Below are 20,201 nucleotides of genomic sequence, written 5' to 3' on the forward strand. Positions count from 1 at the left end.
GCTGTCCTTTGCATTGTAGGATGTTTAGAGGGATCCCTGATCTCCACCCACTGAAGGCCAGTAGCTTCACCCCCACCCCCCATGTATGAAAATCAAAAATGTCCCCAGATATTACTTGGGTGGCAAATTTGCCCCTGGTTGAAAACCATGTTGTCATAGAAACTTAGCCCATTTAATGACCAAGAAAGAAATGTAAATAAAACCCCAACAGTAATAGTTGTCTATACCTTGTACTCTCTGAGTCAAAAATCCTCTAGTTAAAGGTTGGGATGGGTAATTACCTGGACATGTCTGCTTCTGGAAGCCTATGAGAGGTCTCCTCTCTTGCCAGTCATCCATATTGCCCAATTACCATAAGCCAAAGCGAACAAAGGCGTGAGAATTGCAGGATTCGAACACTGCACCCATGTCATACAACATGAATATGGTGAGCCTATTCCCTGTGGCCAGGCTAGTCTGAGGCTCTTTGTTGGTGAAGGAGAAAAGGGGGCAACCATTCAAGGAAAGAAGACAGAGGGTGCAGTGAAAAGGGTACCAAACTGAATATCAGGGCCCCCAATTACTAGCTGGGTGACTTTGCACAAAGTATTTAACCTCTCTAAGCCTGTTCCTCATGTAAAGATAAGGTTCCTGGAACTCTCTCACCTTTTGAAATCTACATAAGGCTCCCACACCAAGTAACACTCAATGAATTAATTCATTTCCTCCATCTCATTTATATCTCCAACTAAACCTTAAGGATATCATAGCCAGGCCCTTGGCTTTGAGCAGAAAACCAAAGACATTTCAAAATTGTGTCCAATTGAGGAAGACTAGAAGATGGTGCCCAGTGAGGAGTAAGAATTTCGCCTTCTAGATCCCTGGAAAACAATCAGAGTAGAGCATTTTTTAACATAAAAAATATATATGTTACCTAACCCTGAGGTGGAACTCATTAGTGAGGAGCATACTTTCAAAAGAATGCATTGCCATCTGCTCACTCTTACCACCAGGGAGCTCTTACTCCCCTGTGGCAAAAGAGCCCAGCTCTCCCAGCCTGCAAAGCTCCTGCCAACTCATTAACTAATGCCTGGAAATACCATCAGCCCACTCAGTCCTTTATACCTTAATTGTGACTAACTTGTCAGGTCCCTTCCTGAGTACAAGTTTAAGCCTAGAAGAACAAAGTAGGGAGGTGATTAATGCTGGAGGGTAGTTATATAATGCGATCATTTGTGTGGTTATATATGTGGAGATATGTGTATATATAGCAATATATATGTACGTGTGTGTGGTTATATCTATGTCATGGCATGCACATCTGTGTGTGTGTGTGTGTGTGTATCCCTCAACTTCGGTCAAAATATATTTCAGGAGCCTGTTTAATAGTCATATTCATGCTATTTGACATTTCATCAATGGCAAACCCGAGTCAGCCAGCATAACCACCGGTCCAGAGGAGATAAGCAGGGTTTATTTTGACTACCCCAAGTCATTGGTATACCCATTGTCCAAAGCAGATAGAAAGCCTGCTCTTTCAGTAATGTTCTCTGTGAGAGAGGTATGCCTTTCGTTTTGCCAAGATGGGTGATCCACCAGTGCCCTCTTCCACGTGGCAGATAGAATGGGCACCCAAGTTGCTGGCAATCAATTCATATAACGCCGGAACACAGGCGGCGCAGGAGCCCTCCAGTGATCTGTGTGCAGTTGCTCAGGAAACTTGAGAGGACTAGCAAGTGGTGTTTGCCCTTCTGATCACTTACACATCCTCACAAATGTGTTGTTGATGCTAAGTCATACCAAATGTCAGCCTTCCTGCAGGCAGGGAGGAAAGGTAAGTTACTCACACCTGGAGGAACTTGGGAGAATATAAAAAAATGGATCAAAACAATTTCTTATTCCCAGAATAACCTTTCCTTTGCGTTGGCAACTTTTTAGTCCCAGGGGCCTGGTATGGGTGTGGGACAGCTGGCGTCAAGGATCAGGGCTGAAGCCTGAGTGTCAGGGACGGCTTTCCCCTGAGCGAGGCCACAAGTTGGGTTGCATTTAACTTGCTCCCTCTGACACAACCTAAAACACTACCAGGGCTAAGACTGGGGTGAGAGTGTCATTTGTCATTTGAAAAGACTTTTTCTTCTATATAAATATTTGAAACACCTCTACACTCTGGCTGAACTTTAATAAGCTGGGAAGGTACTGCAGATGGAGGGTTAATTCATCATGATTCCCCAGGAGATAAGTGAACTGTGGCCTTCAATCCTTTTCAGATGGCACAGGATAATGAGATTAGCACCCTCTGTGGGAAGAACCAAAAAAGAGGTGCTACACCTTTAAAACTGAGATTCTCTTTTAAATGCTCAGTAGTTTGCTTCGAGGGGCCAGAGCAAGTTTCTTGAAGCTGAAAGATTAATTAATTTGAGAAAGAAAAGATTTCAAGTGTCACAGAACCTTAGTTAAAACTACCGATTTCTCTTATTCTCACCTTCCCCTTCCCCTTTGCCATTCTCTGAACCAGGAGGCACAGGGGCAGGAAATAATGAGAGCTAAATACCTCCATTTGTGTGGGAAACGCTTTGACCTGCCTACAAAGACACACAACGCAGACCTACAGATGCACACAGGCCAAGTGAGAACACAGCGGGCCATCATCCCTTCTCCAGGTCTCAGGTTGCAGATTCCTCTTTATAGTGGCCATTCATCACATTTACATGGACTTCAGATCGTCTATGTATGTGGTAAACTGGTCATATGGAGGGGGCAGCAGCAGCAGAAAACAAAGCACGATTTTCTTCTCACTCTTTTCTCGGGGCCACATTGAAAAAAATAAGAAAGAAAGCAAGCCTTGGGGATAGGCGATAAAACTCTGCAGTTTCCAATATCCCCATTTCTAGTGGGCAGGGGGACCTGTGGTCCAGATGTTTGCCAGAAGGGCTTTGCTGCTAGAAGAGTTCCCTGTAAGCACACCAGCACAGCCCTTAATGCACCAAATCTGAGCAGCTTTTGGCACTGAAATCCAGTAGTTTTCCTATGAGGAGGTTAAATCAATGGAATCCTAGATTTCTTCCAATTGCCAGAATTTGGGGATTTTTTTTTTCCTCTCCAAAAAAAATGTATGTCTTCTTCTGGAGAGGCCTCGTTAATGGAGTTTAAGATGGGAGACACATCCCCAAGAGATCCTTGTCCCTGCTACCCCCACCCCCACCCCCAGTTACATGCTCTTTAAAACAGCAGCCCCAAATGATTGTGCTTACACCAAAGCCAGACCCCCTCCTCAAAGTTCTTAAACAAGGTACCTCTCTTCTAGAACATCTAGTCTAAATGGTGTGACATAATGTCATGTTTTAATTACCAACAGAGCAAGATGAAGTTTCCTAAGCTGGTCTGTGTATGGAGTGGGGGAGGCGGGTGGCTGTCTCCCAAGGCTTAACATTTTCAGAGATATTTGTAAGTGATTTATCTTGAAAGGGCCTCTTAGAAGCAGTATTGTTAAGCATATGGGTTTCTGTAGGCAGAACAGAAATCTACTACCAATCCACAGTTTAAGTAAATCTCAGAGTGATGCTATTCTGCATTTCAAACAGCTGATTGTGCCTCGGTAGGTAGGGGCTGGTGGCATTTGCATTTGGGGAAATGGTGGGGTAGGTCTTTCCAATCCTCTTCCTGCTATGTGGACTTATCTCTTTAAAGAGAGAGAGAGAAGAGAGAGAGAGAGAGAGAGAGAGAGAGAGAGAGAGAGAGAAGGGAAATAGAAAAATGCTAGTCTGTAGGCTCCTTCAGAGAGGTGAGCCACCTGAGTTTGAGAAAGACTTCTGGACATGGACAACATTGGTTCCGTGCTCACCATCTGCCATCCATGACAGTTTATTTCAATCATACATTGGCTTAAATGGTTAGCGAGTGAAAGACCCCTCCCATCCACCACACGCACTCCTCCTCCACCTCCTTCCCCACACCCCCACCAAGTGATACTCTTCAATATACAACCTAAATCTCAAAATTGGTCCTGGGAACCTAGGAAGGGTGGGAAGGGGCAGTCATCGGTCCGACAAGGAAAAAAGTGAAACAACACAGGGAAAGCAAGCATTACACAGAAAGGCTGTCTGAGGACAGGGAGCTTCTGTCCCGGATTAACAAATTGACCCCAACTCAGTAAAGCATTCAAAGGATGACCTTCCCCCCACCCCCACCCCACCCCACACACATCACTTCTGCATCCTGTCTGCCCCTGACCTCTCCTGCTACCAAGCATTGCCCATCCTGAGGCAGGATTTTTCTGACTGTTCCCCACAGTAACTAGGAGGGTGCTGTCCCTGCTGAGAGCCTGCGCCTGCTGCAATCTTAGCAATGTGCTCCAGAAAGCACAGCTCTCATCAGCAGACATTTGAATTGTCTCATTCCCCTCAGTCAGCCCGCAGAGAGCAAGAGCTGAGAGGCTGGCTCTCTCTCAGAGAAAAGAATAGGAGAAAGGGCACAAATGCTACTACGTCTGGTGACTCAAAGGCATAGGAGAAATATAAACCAGTGGCATCCGGGGCTGAGATTTTGAATTGATTTGAAAGATGGTTATATTAAGTGCAAAAAAAAAAAAAAAAAAAGGTTTCTCATTAACAGGACAAACTGTCTGGCACTGCCTTCTAAAAGCTATTTGCAGTGATCTCTGCCTTAAAGGCCAAGCAGTGATGCTCAGCCTTCAGTCACCTTTCTCTGGCTTTAAAGTGGCTGGATTGCATTGCACACCCTAAAAATAATATAAAGGGTATGGCTTTTTCTTTTTTTTCCTAAGTCCTTAGTCATGTGGAGAAAATCAACCTGATAAGTTCTGTTTGTGTTTCTTCATATTTTCAAATTGAATCTGACCACTTTGCTTCTGAATTTATGAATCTTCCCTCTGGCCCCTAGCCACCCCAATCCCCCTGCCTCCATTCCCCCCTCCCCGCCCCCTCCCCAGAGAAGGAAATTGTAACTGTCGCTTCTCTTTTAACATAGGTAGCAATTCATTTAGGTTACTCCAGTCTGTAAAAACTGTAAATGCTATTTTATTTTTAAACATTTACCAAAAAAAATCAATGATTGGTACCTTTTTACACTCTCAGATTCCTGAATATGGACAGATCTTCAAAGGGAGGAAGGAGTTCTCATATGAAATTTAAGATAGACTGTCCTGAAGGTTGTGGGGTGGGGTTTTTTTTTTGTTGTGTTTTATTTCGTTTTTGTTTTTTTAAGACACAATAAAGCTAAAATGTCAAGTCTCTGGGAGCGATCCCCTTAACAGTTTCAGTCCAGGAGCGGATCAGAGCTTAGACCAGGAGACCCCAGCCCGGCTGCCCAGGCGTATTTGGTAGCGCACAGGTTGAGAACCACGGGAACAGTCACACCTCGCATTCCCTCGCGGGCTGCTGGTGGCAGGTACAGGAGCCATACTCATTGATGATCACCAGGGCCCCCTCGATGTGGTTGGGTTTGTAATCAACGTAGTATTCCTGGGCAGACATGGCAGCCATCTGATGCATGGTCTGTTTCTGCTTTTGCTTCCTGCGCTGCGTGACAAAGCACTGTCTGAGCTGCCTGAGGCTAGCAGGGAAACACTTCCAGGAGACATACAGCACCAGGACCACGATAAGGAAGGAGAAAATGAGGGCCATGGTGCCGGTGACCACCTTGTGGATCTGCACGGCGTTTTCCGCGTGTTCGCCGCCAGGGAGAGCCACAGTAGCCGGCTCCTGCGTGCCGTCGGGCTGCCCCTCCCCGCCGTCAGTGAGCGTGGTGGCGGAGCCGGCGGGGGGGCCCAGGTCACTGCGGTTGGTGAAGGCCGAGAGCAGGTGGTCGCTGGTGGGCTCTGCCCCATCCTCGCACAGATGGAAGGCGTACACGGCGTCCAGGACGTCCTCGCCCTGCGCGTACTCGGGGCTGGCGCACTGCAAGTTGCCATCGTAGCGCCCCTGGAAGTTGCTGAGCCACGAGGCCAGGGCGCACACGTTGCGGCCGCAGTCCCAGAGGTTCCCGGTCAGGGTGATGCTAGTCAGTGACTTCCAGGAGTTGAGGATGCGGGGCTCGACGTAGGTGAGGCGGTTGGAGTCCAGCTGCAGGGACTGCAGGTGCGGCACGGTCTCAAACACATGGGGCTCCATGTACTCGATCTCGTTCCCAGACAGGTCCATCTTCTCCAGGTTCCAAACCCAGTCCAGCGAGCTGACCACGATGGCCACCTTATTCCTCCGCAGGCAGAGGGAGTGCAGGGAAATGAGGCGCGGGAAGTGGGCGAAGTTCACCTTGACCAAGTCGTTGTGCTCCAGGTGCAGCTCGGTGAGCTTGAACAAGCCCGCGAAAGAGTTGCGCGCCAGGCTCTTGAGCTGATTGTATCCGATGTCAAGAAACTTGAGGCTGCGGCAGTCCTGGAAGATGCGCACGGGCACGAACTGGAGGGCGTTGGACCGCATGTGCAGCGTGGTGAGCTTCCGCAGCCCGTGGAAGAGGTCGGGCGCCAGAGCCTGCAGCTTGTTGTAGGAGAGGTCCACGCTGCGCAGGTTGGGCATGGGCCGGAAGGTGGTGTTGGCCAGTTGGGTAATCTGGTTGGAACTCAGCGTGAGTTCCTTAACTCGGCGCAGTTTCTGAAAGGCGTCCCCTTGCACCGAGCAGATGTGATTGTGATCCAGATAGAGCCACGTGAGCTGCATTAACCCCGTGAACTGGCCGGCGCGCAGCTCCGAGAGGCTGTTGTAGCGCAGGGACAAGCCCAGCAGGCCGGACAGGTTGTGGGGCGCCTCGGTGAGGTTGAGCGCCTCGCAGTACAGCAGCCGCCCCTCGCACCGGCACAGCTGCGGGCACCCGCTGGGGGCGGCGGGCAGCATCTGAAAGCAGGCCCCCAGCAGACACAAGACCACCCCCGAGGGCCTCCTCAGCAGCCAGTATAGACAGAGACCGAGCAGCAGGAAATCCATTAGCGAGAATCTTTCCACAGAGGCTGGAGAATGTCCATTGGAAGCGCTCGGTCAGAAATCTACATCATATTTTATTCCGAGGGAGAGGGAGCGGGGGAGGGGGAGAAAAGGGCAAAAAAAAAATCAAATAAATATATTGAAATAAAGAAGGACCCCCCCCTCCCCAAAGCCACACGTTCACCTCTAAGCATGCAGAAAGCTGGGCAGCATACAAAGTTCACAGCCACGGAAAGATCAAAGAGATGGGGATTTGGTCCATGTTAGATGCTGCAGCAAAGAAAAGGGAGGGAAAAAAAAAATCTTCGGGAAAGAATTTAATTAAAAAGTGTCTTACCCACCCTTTTCCAGAGAGTGACAACCTCCATTCAGCTGCTCGCTTTGTGTGCAGGCTAATTATATGCAGGGCGAGAGAAGACCCCTCTGTGTATCCGAGGCAGCCCCGCTCCGCGGCCAGCGGATCTGGCAGGCGCACAATGTCTCACTTTGCTGCTCGGCTCGGCTCGGCTCGGGGCTGCAAGGGCGGCTGGCGAGGCGGGGAGGCGACTTCTAGGACCCGCAAGTTTCCCAACTACGTGCCGGAGCCGGGCTTCGCCTTCCTACCGCCGTCCTTTTCCTCTGCAGTTCGGACTGTGACGTGGTGGGGGGAAACACTCCAAACTCGGGGCTCGCGACTCCCCAGGATTTGACAGTCTGGTTAATGTCCGTCATTGGAAAGGACCACTGACCGGCGCCACCTTGTAGTCCGTGGAGACAGCCTGCCATTCGCGCCCTGGGCGGCTGCGGAGAGCGGGCTCGCTCATGCTTTGCGGGCGGCGGGCGGCGGGCGGCGGGGAGGCGCGGGCGGCGGCGCGGGCGCGCGGGCGGGGGCGGGGCGCGGGGCGCAGGGAGCGGCGCCCAGGCTCCTTGCCTCCGCCAGGCAGTGTGCGGCGCGAGCTTGCACAGGCACCTACTGCTCACTGAGTGTCGTAAGCTGCTCACGATTGTGCGTCTTCCCGGAGCACCTCAGACATGGGCAGATTGAAAGGGGGTGGGCATAAAACCAACATTTTACCGAATCACCAAAGTAATATATGTTCTTTGATGAAATGGAAAACACTTTCACCGTTTTTGCCCATATTTCACAAAAAAAGGGGGGGAGGGTGGGGGGAGGTATGGGGTTGCATGGTCCACAGGAAGATATTTCCAAGTGGGAAACTGAATTATTCTCTTCGCTCCCCCCTTTCCCTTTTTGGGATATTCCCCCTCCCACTTTAAAGCTGCCTACGTGTAAGGGATACGTAGGGATCTGTAGAGAAATCAACATTTGGTTCTTTGCTTTAGAAAAGCAACTTGAGAGAAGATAGAGGAAAGCAATGACTGCGGGGGCTTGGCTAAGATTCCCTCCCCATTCCCTCCCCCTCCCCCCACTTCAACCCCCCCCCCCCTCGCCCCCCCGTGGGCTCCGGAGTTGTGCAGTCAGCCAGGCTTCTAGGTGGTGGGTGGGGGGATGCTTCCCGCGGGTTTGGGAAGCTTTCCAGGTCCCGGTGGTTTGAGACCCAGAGCTGCAGAAATGTAGGTCTGTTTACAGGGAGTCTTGCCTGAGATCCCGCTGGGGCTTCCCCAGTCTCCATGCATCTGGGGTCTGTGGTGGATTACTAGAGAAGGATTCCGCTGTGTGTGTGGCGCCGGAGGCTGCTGGTGGGGATCACAGTGCCCTGCGGTGCACCCCGCTCCCTGAGAATGTGCTAGAGGAGCCGAGAAGGGGTGGTTTAAAATAACCATAATGGTGCCTCCTCCCTCCATACACACATTCCGAATTAAACTTTGAGACTGTTACTAAATGGTGTCTCCTAAGTTGGAAGAGGTCTTTGCCTGAGGATTTCCGTTCATAGTCATTGAATAGATGGGGGTCTTACAAGGAACGAACTCTCTTTTACCAACTAGCTGGGGTAGGAGGGTCTGCATTGCTATTGGTGGTGGGGGGGGGAGGATCTGTTGGCCACCTTTGGAAAAAAAAAAAAACCTCAAAGATGGCAGAGAAACTGCTGAAAATGAGTATGGGCAAGCTACCTTCTTCTATGTTTTAATTTAATTTTATTTGATTTTATTTTTGAGGGAGAGACAGAAAGAGAGAACACTTGATGTGAGAGAGGGGATCTAGCCTGAAACCCTATGTGTCTGTGACCCTTCAGTCCATGGGCCCATACTCTATCCACCGAGCCAAACCAGCTAGGGTAAACCTACCTTCTTGACAGTGATGCCCAAGGAAGTGACAGGGAGACTCAAACATGAATCTCCAACTCCTCTCTTCGAATCTCCATCATTGGTGCCTCCCAGGGACTGAAAATAGTGGGCCTTTTCTGTTACAGATGCTGACTTAGATAAGAATGAACTGGGTTACCAAAGCTCCCAGGTGGGTTCAACTTTGGGCAAGTAACTGGGTTGGTCTTAGCATTCAAGCTGAAGATACTAACCCGTGAAACCACAGCACAGGCTCCAAAGACTGGTAGCACTTTTCAGGAAGTCCTATGAACAGGGACATGCATCATTCCATTTTGTATTTCGAGCCCTGCCCTGGTCATTCATCTCTGAGATGCATCCTTTCATTGAAAGGAAAACAAACCTGAAATGCCCTAAGAAGTCCTATGTTGTCTTAGGAACCAGAAGAAACATTAGAAAAACCAAACCCTTCATTTTGCACATGAGGAAACTGAGGCACAGAATCATCGGGCAATTCTCCACGGTTGCACAGCTGTTACTGGCATAGATGGGTTTGGGCTGTCCCACACCAAAGTGGTCTTCTTTCTTTGCCATTTTTGATGGTTGCCATCTCCAGCACTCTCGCCTCCTATCTAACTCTGGACTGGGCACCTGCAGGTTTCGTCCTGGCACCTCCATGTTGCTGCAGAACACTTTAACAGAAAAACAGTTCCACCGTCAAGTGTTTTCACCTCTTGCCAAGACAATTATTCCTGACAGCAGGCTGGCTGATTGAGCCATAACTCTAAAGGGCTGGGGAGGAAGGAGGGCAGGCAGGGGTAAACACTGGCCAGCCATTCAGCAAGTGCTGTTGAGTGCAAGCCACCCAATCCCCATGGCTGCTAGGAAGAATAGCCTCCCAATGCAGGCAGCTTGGCAAAGTGGTGATGGCGCCTGCCAAATGGGCAAGAACAGGTCCCACTTGGATGCCACTTGATTTGTAGATCTGGTACAGAGAGGCAGAAAAGAGTTGAGTGTTGGCAAGAAAGAAAGAGAATAAAATGAAATTGACTGCATTTATATCTGAGGTTTTTTTTTCTAAGTATGCTACTCAAAACATAGAGGATGTGCTTAGGCTCTAATTAAGATATATATACATTGCTTTTCACATTAGTGTCCTGCAGATCATTTCATCTGGATGGTATCTTTAAACCTTTCCCACCTCTAATGTGGCAAGTTTGCATCTTTCCTACGGTTTTAAAGCCCTTGGCAGAACTGTATACATTAACAGATTGAAATGAGCTTTATTGAAATTTAGCTATTCTAAGTCATCTAAGTTGCAGAATCCCAGTTTATTATGTATTTAAAGCATACCAGCACTGATTAAATCAATGCAAATTAGGTTAAGTAAGAACAACATGAATCAAGTGTTTCAGCGAAGTTGAGTCGAGAAACGACAACTTTTGAGTCACCACAGCAAGCTGATATGGCTGTTTTTCACGAGTTTTAATTTCATGCTTTTTAGGGTCCAACACACAAAAAAGTGTTGTGTTTTTTTTTAAAGAAAAGAACTCAACTAAAGTTCTCATTTTTCTCATGTTTGACCTTACTTTTTTTTTTTTTTTTTAACCTGTGAGAATATCTGATTCAGGTTATAATGTGCCTGTTGTGTGTACTGATCAGGCTCCTCTCTTGAACTAACTACAGGTTTCTGTCTGCAAACATCTTTCCTTCAGTGTCAGAGGCTGGTGAGACATGAATAAGCTTAGAGACCACCTTTTCTATTTTTCATGTTTGTATGGGGAAGGAGCTTGAGCCAGTCTTGCTGAACAAACCCATAGTAGTGGGGCTTCAAGAAAACCACCCCAAATCATTAGGCCAACATATGATTGGGGGCTAGGGTAAGAAAGGATAAGAATCTTGAAAATGTGGATTCAGCAAATAGAAAGGGACTCTGGGATACACGAAGTGTGAATTGATTGCCAAAACAGATCTTGGATCTTGGAATTAAAAGGGAGTAGAAGAGCAATCTAGTGCAGCTGGAGAGGCCAGACTCATAGCTTGGGGGGAGGGGTAGTGATTTATTCCTCCTCTTCTAAAACTTAGACATTAACCTTTGTGTAATAAATCCTCCTGCTTTTCCTTGGTATTTTATGTTGGGGTAGGGGAAGTGGGGAGAGGGTGGTCACATACAATCTCTTTTGGATATGTCTTACCTCTCCCATTTTATCTCAATTGAAGGCCACCTCCAATTGGTTCATTTTAGTCAACATAGTTTATGAACCAAGAGGTGCAAGGGGGAAAAAAGTCTGAAATGAGCATGCATTCTGGAGATGGGCTTTCCATTTCTTGTCTTGGAAAGTGTTCAAGGCAAGAAAAATCAGGTGGTGATTCTAATGTTCTGCCCTCACTTGCACCAGTGTGGACCATGATCTCTATGCTGCTATCTTTAATTTTTAGTGGAAGTGAATCATGGCTTTTCTTTAAAAGGAAACATTTAGAGGAAGGGGAGGAGGGTGGGAGTCATAATTTAAAAGGAGAGAATGGCCCAACTGGGATGGCTTCATGGTTGAGCACTAACCTCTGAATCAGGAGGTCACAGTTCGATTTCCAGTCAGGGCACATGCCTGGGTTAAGTGCTCAATCTCCAGTAGGGGGCGTGCAGGAGGCAGCCAATTAATGATTCTCATCATTGATGTTTCTATCTCTCCCTTTCCCTTCCTCTCTGAAATCAATAAAAATATATTTATTAAAATAAATAAATAAATAAATAAATAATAGAGATAAATTCTGTTGTTTCTGTGAGCACAGAGCATACAGTTGGCATTTCTAGAGTGCCTCTGAAGATGTGTGTGGGGCGGATGGGTGAGGGCCCTAAGGCTTCTCTCAGGAGATCTGCTTAGGAGAAACATATTCAAAAGGAACATCCATCATTCTTATCAAACTTAATCCTCCTCTTAAAACAAGTTAGTAATGTGGGTAGCACTGAGGAAGCACCTATCACGTGCAATGCATGATGTGAGGAATGGGAGTAAGCCAAAGAAATTCAAAGACGCAGTGCTTTCCTCCAGGAACTGTAGGTAGGAAAGTGAATTAGACCCGGAGGCCTTTGCTGATAACACTGATTTATATATTGCTCAGTGCTTGAGAGTCAATGTCTCTAGAACATACAAATGAGAGAAGCGTCTGACGGACCAGTGAGATGGGATCAGTGTTAAAAGGCTTCTTCCTTCAAGTAAGTAAAGTTTAGCAGGTAGTTTTAAGGACTCAAGATGTGGGTGCAAGTGACAGGGGGATGGACATTGTGAAGGGATAAGTACAAGTATGGGAACTGGAATGGCTTCTATTATGATGTATAGATTAATTTCCTTGTACTGGGTAGGAGGAGGAGAAATTAGACAGGAACAAATGGAATCTCTGTGTTGGGGAGCAGAAGGAAGTTGGTTAAGGACTTCCAATGGTATACTAAAATTTTAGTTTTGTATATTCTTCTAGTCTAGTCTGTGAGGATCATCACCTTAGAGTTATCTTTGACCCTTGTGATAAAAACCTGGGTTAGTTCATGAGGCCTCTCCTGCTCTCCTGGGCGCCTCTCTACAAGTTCCCTCTGCACTGCCTTGGGCTGTGATCATGTCTTATACCTACTGCTGTCTGTACTCTCCCCAACATCGCTACCCATCACCCCAGCTATCCTTCAACGTTGAGGTTGAATTTCCTCTGTGATTTCTTAACTGATCCTTATATAAAGTGATCTCTCCATTTTCTCAGCTCCATTAGCAGCTTACATTTACAGATCATGTTCCTGGTCTTGCTCACTTTCCATGAGTGGGACAGTCATTTCTACTTATGGTGTTTTAGAACGCCATGAACATTAAACATCTTGAAGTCTAGAAGTAAAAAGGTCTCAAGTTGGATCCCTGCTTTGCCATATTCTAGCAGTTTGATCTTATATAAGTCACTCTAATATCAGTGAAGAAGGGCCAAGGATAGCTATCTTAAAGGGATCCTGGGGGAATTCAATGAGATCATGTGTATTGGTGTCTTGTGACTCAAAAGTATAAGCCTGTGCCTAGCAGCCCGGGAACATGTTAGGAACACAGAATCTTGGACCCACTGCATAAAATCTTCTTTTTACCATTACCTCAGGTTAAACTTGACTTCTGGGAGGCATTCTATTGAAGCATTCACAAATTCTAACCTGAAAAGGTTACCTGGGTATCACTGATTCCCTAGTTTTATAACTGAAAAATTGAAGGGCAGAAATATTGAATGGTTGTCCACACTTGGTGGTAGAATTTGGACAAAACACCCACACCTTCTGAATCTTGTTCTCTCTCCTATTGGATTTCAAACATAGAATGGAAAGTCTATATCTGTCATACTAACTAGCACTTAGTAGAGCTCTTAATAAATTGGTTTTCTCACTGGTACAGCAGGAAGTATGGAGCCCTTGTGTGTGCATCTTCCAGCTTATGTTACTCCTCGGTTTTCTTATCACTGCCAATTTGTATCTATTTCTCATGGTCATTCAAGTTTTCCCTTTTTTTATAGAAAAATGAAAAATGAAAAAAAAATTAAATGCAGATTATGTCTCCTAAAACTCAACCCCCCCAGAGAAAAAATAGTTTAGAATTTGTCTATTTCAGATATGTTTTTTCTAAAACTCTGATAACATTATCATATTACTTTGTAACTATGTTTTTCACTCTTGATATTCTCCCATATCAAGAATGCAAGTTGATAGGATCACCTTCCATGGCTGAAAACCATTCTATTTCATGTATTTTATTCATCCCGTCTTGTTAACCAACTAGGTTGTTTCTGTTTTTCATCTATTATAAAATGGCTATGATGAACATCCTGATACATATGCTGCTGTAGACTGAATATTTGTGCCCGCCCCAAGTTCATATGTTGAAACCTAATCCCCAAATGCGATGGTATTTGGAGGTGGAGCCTGTGGGAGGTTATTAGGTCATGAGCTTGGAGCCCTCAAGAATGGTTTTAATGTCCTTACAAAAGAGACCCCGGAGAGCTCTCTTGCGCCTTCTGCCATGTGAGGACACAGTGAAAAGAAGGCTATGTATCATAGGAAGCAGGTCCTCACCAGACATGAAAGCTGCTGATTTTAGAATTCCCAGCATTCAAAACAGTGAGAAATAAATGTTTATTATTTAACCACTGGTCTATGGTAGTTTCTTACAGCAGTCTGAGTGGACAAGGACCTATACCTTTGCATGTTTGGGCAAATGTGTCCTTAAATTTTAATTCCAGAAGGGGAATTGTGTTGAAAGTTAGGGACTTTTTAATGTGTGTGTGTGTGTGTGTGTGTGTGTGTGTGTGTGTGTGTGTGTGTGTGATTGATTTCATAGAGGAAAGGAGAAGGAGAGAGAGATAGAAACATCAATGATGAAAGAGAATCATTGATTGGCTGCCTCCTACACACCACCTACTGGGGATCGAGCCTGCAACCTGGTCATGTGCCCTGACCAGGAACCTGGTTCATAGGTCCATGATCAACCATTGAGCCATACTGGCCAGGCAGGATGGGACTTTTAATAGAGAATGCCATATTGCCCTCCTGAAAGGTTGCACAAATTTCACCCTCAATAGCTCTTTTTCTGCTTTCTCACCTTGAGAAACTCCACTACACCTCTCTCCTTCCCTTGGCTGGGGCACCAACCTAGAACCACCCTGCCTTCCCATTTTCCTTTCCTCACTCCTTCCTTCCTAGGCAGTTAGGCAGTTCCCACTCAAGATGGTTGGCCTTTGGGTCTTCGGTGTTTCTTCTGGGAGTTCATGCACATTTCATTCCTGCATCTTAGTAAGTGGCATGCCAGCCATATTGTTTTCACAAAGGTATTAATATCCAAAAATAGTTTATTGTGGTATTACTTAAGATGTTCTGTGGAGGCCCACATGTTTAAATATATGTGTGAAATGCACAGACTGCTCTGTTCTTTGAGATTCACAGTATCCTGTTTAGCTCAGTCACAAGAAATGTTGTTTTTCATAGTTTCACCCACTTATTTGGAATAACTATTAACACCAAACTAATGTGCCAGGACAACCTTGGAAACACTTATTGAACTGCAGTCCATGGGTACATTTGACCTTAAATTGGCTTCTCACCATGCCAAGGAGTAATTCCAAGGTTTGGACTTCAAGCATTGTAGCCAGATGCTGGTGCAAGAACCTGGTTTTTGTTTCTTCCTTTGTGTGTGTGTGTGTGTGTGTGTGTGTGTGTGTGTGTGTGTTTCTTTTTGGTCAGGTCTCCAGAATTTATGAGGATAGTTGGACAACTACAGTTTTTCTGCTTGGTATTAGAAAGTCTCACCTCCACAACCCAGCCACAAATAATTGGACCACTTTAATTCTGTAATATATTCTGTCTCTGATATATCTTGACATTTAATTAACTTGTTTTATAGAATTTTCCAGATGTTGCTAATTCTGTCCTTGCAGATAAAATGAAACTCCCTAAGGACAGACTTGTTATTTTTGTACTTTTAGGACCCTTCATTATCTATCTCTAAAGGTGTTGAAGAAGATCAGATATGAGAGACTGTATACAAAGAGCATAGGAATTGTCACATAGCACTGGTAAACATACCCTCTCTCTTCATAGTGCTTTCTGGCTCTGTTCTGGGTTCAAAGAGATGCTTGTTGGATTGAGTTTACTAACTGGGTTGAGTTCATGCCTAATCAATAACCTAGAGAATCTGAGCTAAATATATAAAGTTTCTATATTACATTGACAGATAGGCACAACATATTAACCCAGGAAGGTCCAACTTTCTGACGTCACAAAGGATAATGCCATTTATATGTGGTCTCATTTCCCAGATTCATTTTGTGTAGGAAATCCACCACTATCCATAAGCAAGGAGAAGTTGATATACGTAGCTATTGCAATGGAATTTGACATATTTTTGTGGTGAATTAACCTGCCCAGTTAGGTGCATTTTTCTCTTTATTAAAATCGTCTCCCATTCTCTGGAACCACTTCTTCATCTCCCAAGACATCTTGAGAAAAATGTATAGTCATTTAACATAAGTGTCTATTGCTGTTCTTATTTGTTTTTGTTAGTGTAACTCAGATGGAGGTTTAGCTGATGAGAAGGAGTTGGATAAAATGTAGTTCCTGCCTTTAGTGTTTCCAGATATGGAGTGGAAGTGATTGGTAACAAAGCTATATGGTTCCTGCTGTGCCATAAATGTAAACAAAAGCTGCGGTTAGAGAGATGCCGCTAGCAAATTGAGCAAGATCAGTCAGAAGAGTTGGAAAAAAGGAGGAGTTGACCAGATGGATGCATGAAGGCCGTTCTGACCGTAGGCAAAGTGTATGAAAATACAGACTTTGCTTAGGATATGTGAAACAGGTATGAGAAGGAGAAGAAGGAGGCAAAATGAGACTGGAGTGTGTGCTTAGAGCCAGATTAGGAAGACTTTCAACCTGGATTATGGTTTCCAAAATGTGGGTGCAAGGAATATAATTCTCATGATTAACTTGAATATGCAGGTCAGGGAAGAGGATACTGAAAGCAAGGAGAACAATTTGGAAGCTACCACATCTACCCAAGTGTGAGACGGACTATACGGTATTAACATTTGAGATACAGGGAGGCTATGTACAATAATAGTTTTGTGGTGGGATTGGCACTCTTTTAAATGGTACTTTAAACAAATAAATTAAGATGATTTTAATATAATGGGTTGATCTGGATGAGGTTAAAGCAAACTGTAACATTTAGAGATAAGAGTAAGCTGATGAAGATAAGGATAGAGGTTACAGCTGGACATACAGATCGTAGAATCTCTGGAACATGCTTGGTGGTGTTATTGTGGTGGCAGTAGATGCACATCCCAGAGAGAAAGATTAAAATATAGCTAATATACCATCAGAAGTCTTCTCGGTCCATGAAGGTCATGTGGATGTGGGAAATAGTGGACAATAGAAAGTGGTAGGGCCTCTGCTATCTACAAAGTGCATGTTTTCATTGAAGGCGTTCAGTTTCAAGTTTTTAAGAATCCTATTCTATTAGGAAGTAAGTGATACTACAGACTCTATTCAGCTTGTGGAATACCGGTTTGCAAAGCCTCTTTTAGTGATGATTTTCAACACGGAAGACTTAGGAGGGGGCAGAAGAGGTAGCGGTTACTTCAGTAAGAAGGACAGTTTAAAACAATTGAGAAGCCCTGCCCTTGTCCACAGTTAGCAGCCTTTAATATATGGGCATGGCCATGAGACTTTCACTCATTAATATGTATTTCATGTGGCTGAGAACCGGAAAAGAAAATATGATTGAGAATGACAGGTTGTGAGAGCAGCCCAGATGGCCAAGGATCACAAACATGGGGAGAGAGTGCCCAACAATGAGGAAACCCGTGAAGGAAATGTGCACCAACGGTGCTCTCTTTAAGGACTCTGTGTCAATGATTGGCTGACATCAAGTGCATCTTTTCCCCAAGAGGGTTTGTCCTTGGCATCTCATATCATATAAGATTATTCCTTTGTGGACAGGCCTTGCATTACCTCAAACATGAATGAAGGCGATTAATGAGAAATCATGCCTTTCAGAATTAAATTCTGTATTTGCATTTTAGCAGAAGAGTCTGAAACATTGAATATGGTACTGAAAAGAACTTTTAAAATGTCTGACTCTATATTAGGCTGAAAATTGTTCTGTCGTTTACAAGCTGTGTGACCTGGGCACATGACTTAACTTCGAAGCAGAAATATTCAGCATAATAAAGTAAGAGATAGAAATAAATTTAATTAGAAAAATATGTCAAATTCCATTGCAATAGCTACATATATCAACTTCTATTATATAAGGCCAAAATTGTACCACATAGATTGAAGACACGAAATAAAAGAATCATAAGTTCAAAAGGTATTATGGCCCAGCTGGTGTGGCTCAGTAGTTGAGCATCGACCTATGAACCAGGAGGTCACCTTTCGATTCCCAGTCAGGGCACGTGCCCGGGTTGTAGGCTTGATCCCTGGTGTGGGGCATGCAGGAGGCAGTGGGTCGATGATTCTCTCTCATCATTGATGTTTCTATCTCTCTCCCCTCTCCCTTCCTCTCTGAAATCAATAAAACTATATTTTTAAATAAAGGGTATTATGTCTCTAAGTAAACTCCTATTGCTCTTTCTTTAAGTGTCACTTTCTACTTTAGAGGCCGAATAAGCAAACAAAGAAAACATGATGGTTAAAACAACAATCATTTTATTTAGTTAATGGTTCTGTGTGTTGTTTCCAGCGATGCTCTGTATGGGCCAGCTTGGCTGTGCTCACTCCAATGTCTGTGGCCAATTGGAGAGTTACTGGAGACTGGACAAGCTAGGACGGCTTCACTCACAGGGATGGCAAGTGGCAGGCTGTTGGCTGGGGCCTGGCTGACGACTGACTGTAGGCTTGCATGTGGTCATGCATCCTCCAGCCAGCTAACCCGGGTGCATTTGTGTAGTGATTACAGGGATGCAAGAGCTGCAAGACAGAGCATGTGCTAGTGCCCAAGTCTCATCTTCTGGCAAATTGCTATTGCCTGCTGGCCAAAGCGAATCACATGGGCAACCTGACTCCAGGAGTGGAGACAAAGGCTCCATCTCTGGATGGGAAGAATTTATAGTCATTTTGCTGGTTAAATAAAGTAGTAGTGGCTTCATGTTATTATAACTTTAAGTACTAGATGCTCTTAAGTGTGCGTTTTTTAATTTCTCAAGCCATGTGACCCAAACATATGGCCCATAAACACCATGGACCAGCAGCATGGAAGGATAACTTGCTCTTTGGAGATAACCAGAGCTTGTTAGAAATTTAAAATCTCAGACTCCATCCCAGACATACTGACGCAGAATCTACATTTTTACATGATCCCAGGTGATCATCAGCCCAATAATATTTTAGAAGCATGATATCTTTTTCCTATTTCTCATAATTCCCTTTCCTAAGCTGGTGTATTTTCCTGTAGAGTGATAGATCTTTGATTTTTAAAGGTGCCAGATCTGTTTCCTTCTGCACAATTGAAACAGAACAAACACAAGTTTCAACAGTAAAACAGGTTGCTTCACAGCATGAATAGCGAGAGAGAGAGAGGTATTACATTTTTCCACTCAATTTTCCTTTGATTACAAAAAAATAGAAATTTAAAATTAAAATAACAGTACATAAATACTAAAGAATATTGAATTTAACTAGGAAGTACCATATAGGAGGTAGGACAACTCTTAAGGCAGAAACAGCTAGGCACCTATTTACTTAGTGTGACCTTTTCCAATGCTGAACAGTTGCTTTACTGGACCTTGGTTTTCTGCAGGTTGAAAGTTGACTCTCCAGTCTGTAGATCACAGGTTGAGTATCTCTAGAATGTGTGTAAGTCCTTTCTACAAGCAATAGGACCAGCAGAACGTATGAAGCATCTCACATGTGCAGGCCACTGGTCCAAACCCACATGAAATACAAGTGTATTATAGTGTGTTAGATTCTCTTCCCTTCAGATCCCAGAAGTGGGAGGAGTATGAACTTTAGACAATAACAGTTTATTTCACCAGGCTGAGGACAAACAAGTGGCATCTAAAAGAGTTATAGCTTTTCTCAACTTTTGGCTTTCCTTTAAGAGAAGGAACCTGGTCACAACATCCAATGCCCTCCCCTCATTGGCCTTTCACCTCAAACTGGACAGGAAAAAATTAAGAAAGAAAGAAAGAAAGAAAGAAAGAAAGAAAGAAAGAAAGAGAGAAAGAAAGAAAGAAAGAAAGAGGGGGAGAGAGAGAGAGAGAGAGAGAGAGAGAGAGAGAGAGAGAGAGAGAGAGGAGGGAGGGAGGGAGGAAGGAGGAAATTTTGCATGAAAGCCTAATGCTGCTATTCTGTGTGAAGTCTGCTTTGAGTATTCTCCTTTCGGAAGGGGATAACTTGTTCTTTGAAGCTATAACAAATACTATTTTAAATGTATATACTTTGGGGTCCTATTCTTGTCAGTTCATTCCCCAGTAAGTAGTTAACAGATATCTGATGAGCTTGTAACATATGCAGCACATTCTAGGTCTAGGGAATTCAGTGGTGAACAAGACTGAGCAGCCTTGTAAGCAAACAATAAA

At 44.9% G+C, this 20,201-nt stretch overlaps 2 protein-coding genes across 8 annotated transcripts in view; one reads left to right on the plus strand and one right to left on the minus strand.

The window, feature by feature from the left end:
* Positions 1 to 20,201, plus strand: part of CTNNA2 (catenin alpha 2) — a 982,769-nt gene that overhangs the window by 609,588 nt on the left and 352,980 nt on the right. The window lies entirely within an intron of this gene.
* On the minus strand, positions 5,349 to 6,917 carry LRRTM1 (leucine rich repeat transmembrane neuronal 1). The gene has a single exon (XM_008157456.3). It carries the CDS (start codon positions 6,915 to 6,917, stop codon positions 5,349 to 5,351), a length of 1,569 nt encoding a protein of 522 aa, XP_008155678.1.

This window comes from Eptesicus fuscus, chromosome 16 (assembly GCF_027574615.1).
Source record: "Eptesicus fuscus isolate TK198812 chromosome 16, DD_ASM_mEF_20220401, whole genome shotgun sequence".
Classification (NCBI taxonomy): Eukaryota; Metazoa; Chordata; class Mammalia; order Chiroptera; family Vespertilionidae; genus Eptesicus; species Eptesicus fuscus.

Excerpts from the sequence above, each read along its gene's own strand:
- LRRTM1 (XM_008157456.3), bottom strand. The coding sequence starts at position 6,917 with ATGGATTTCCTGCTGCTCGGTCTCTGTCTATACTGGCTGCTGAGGAGG.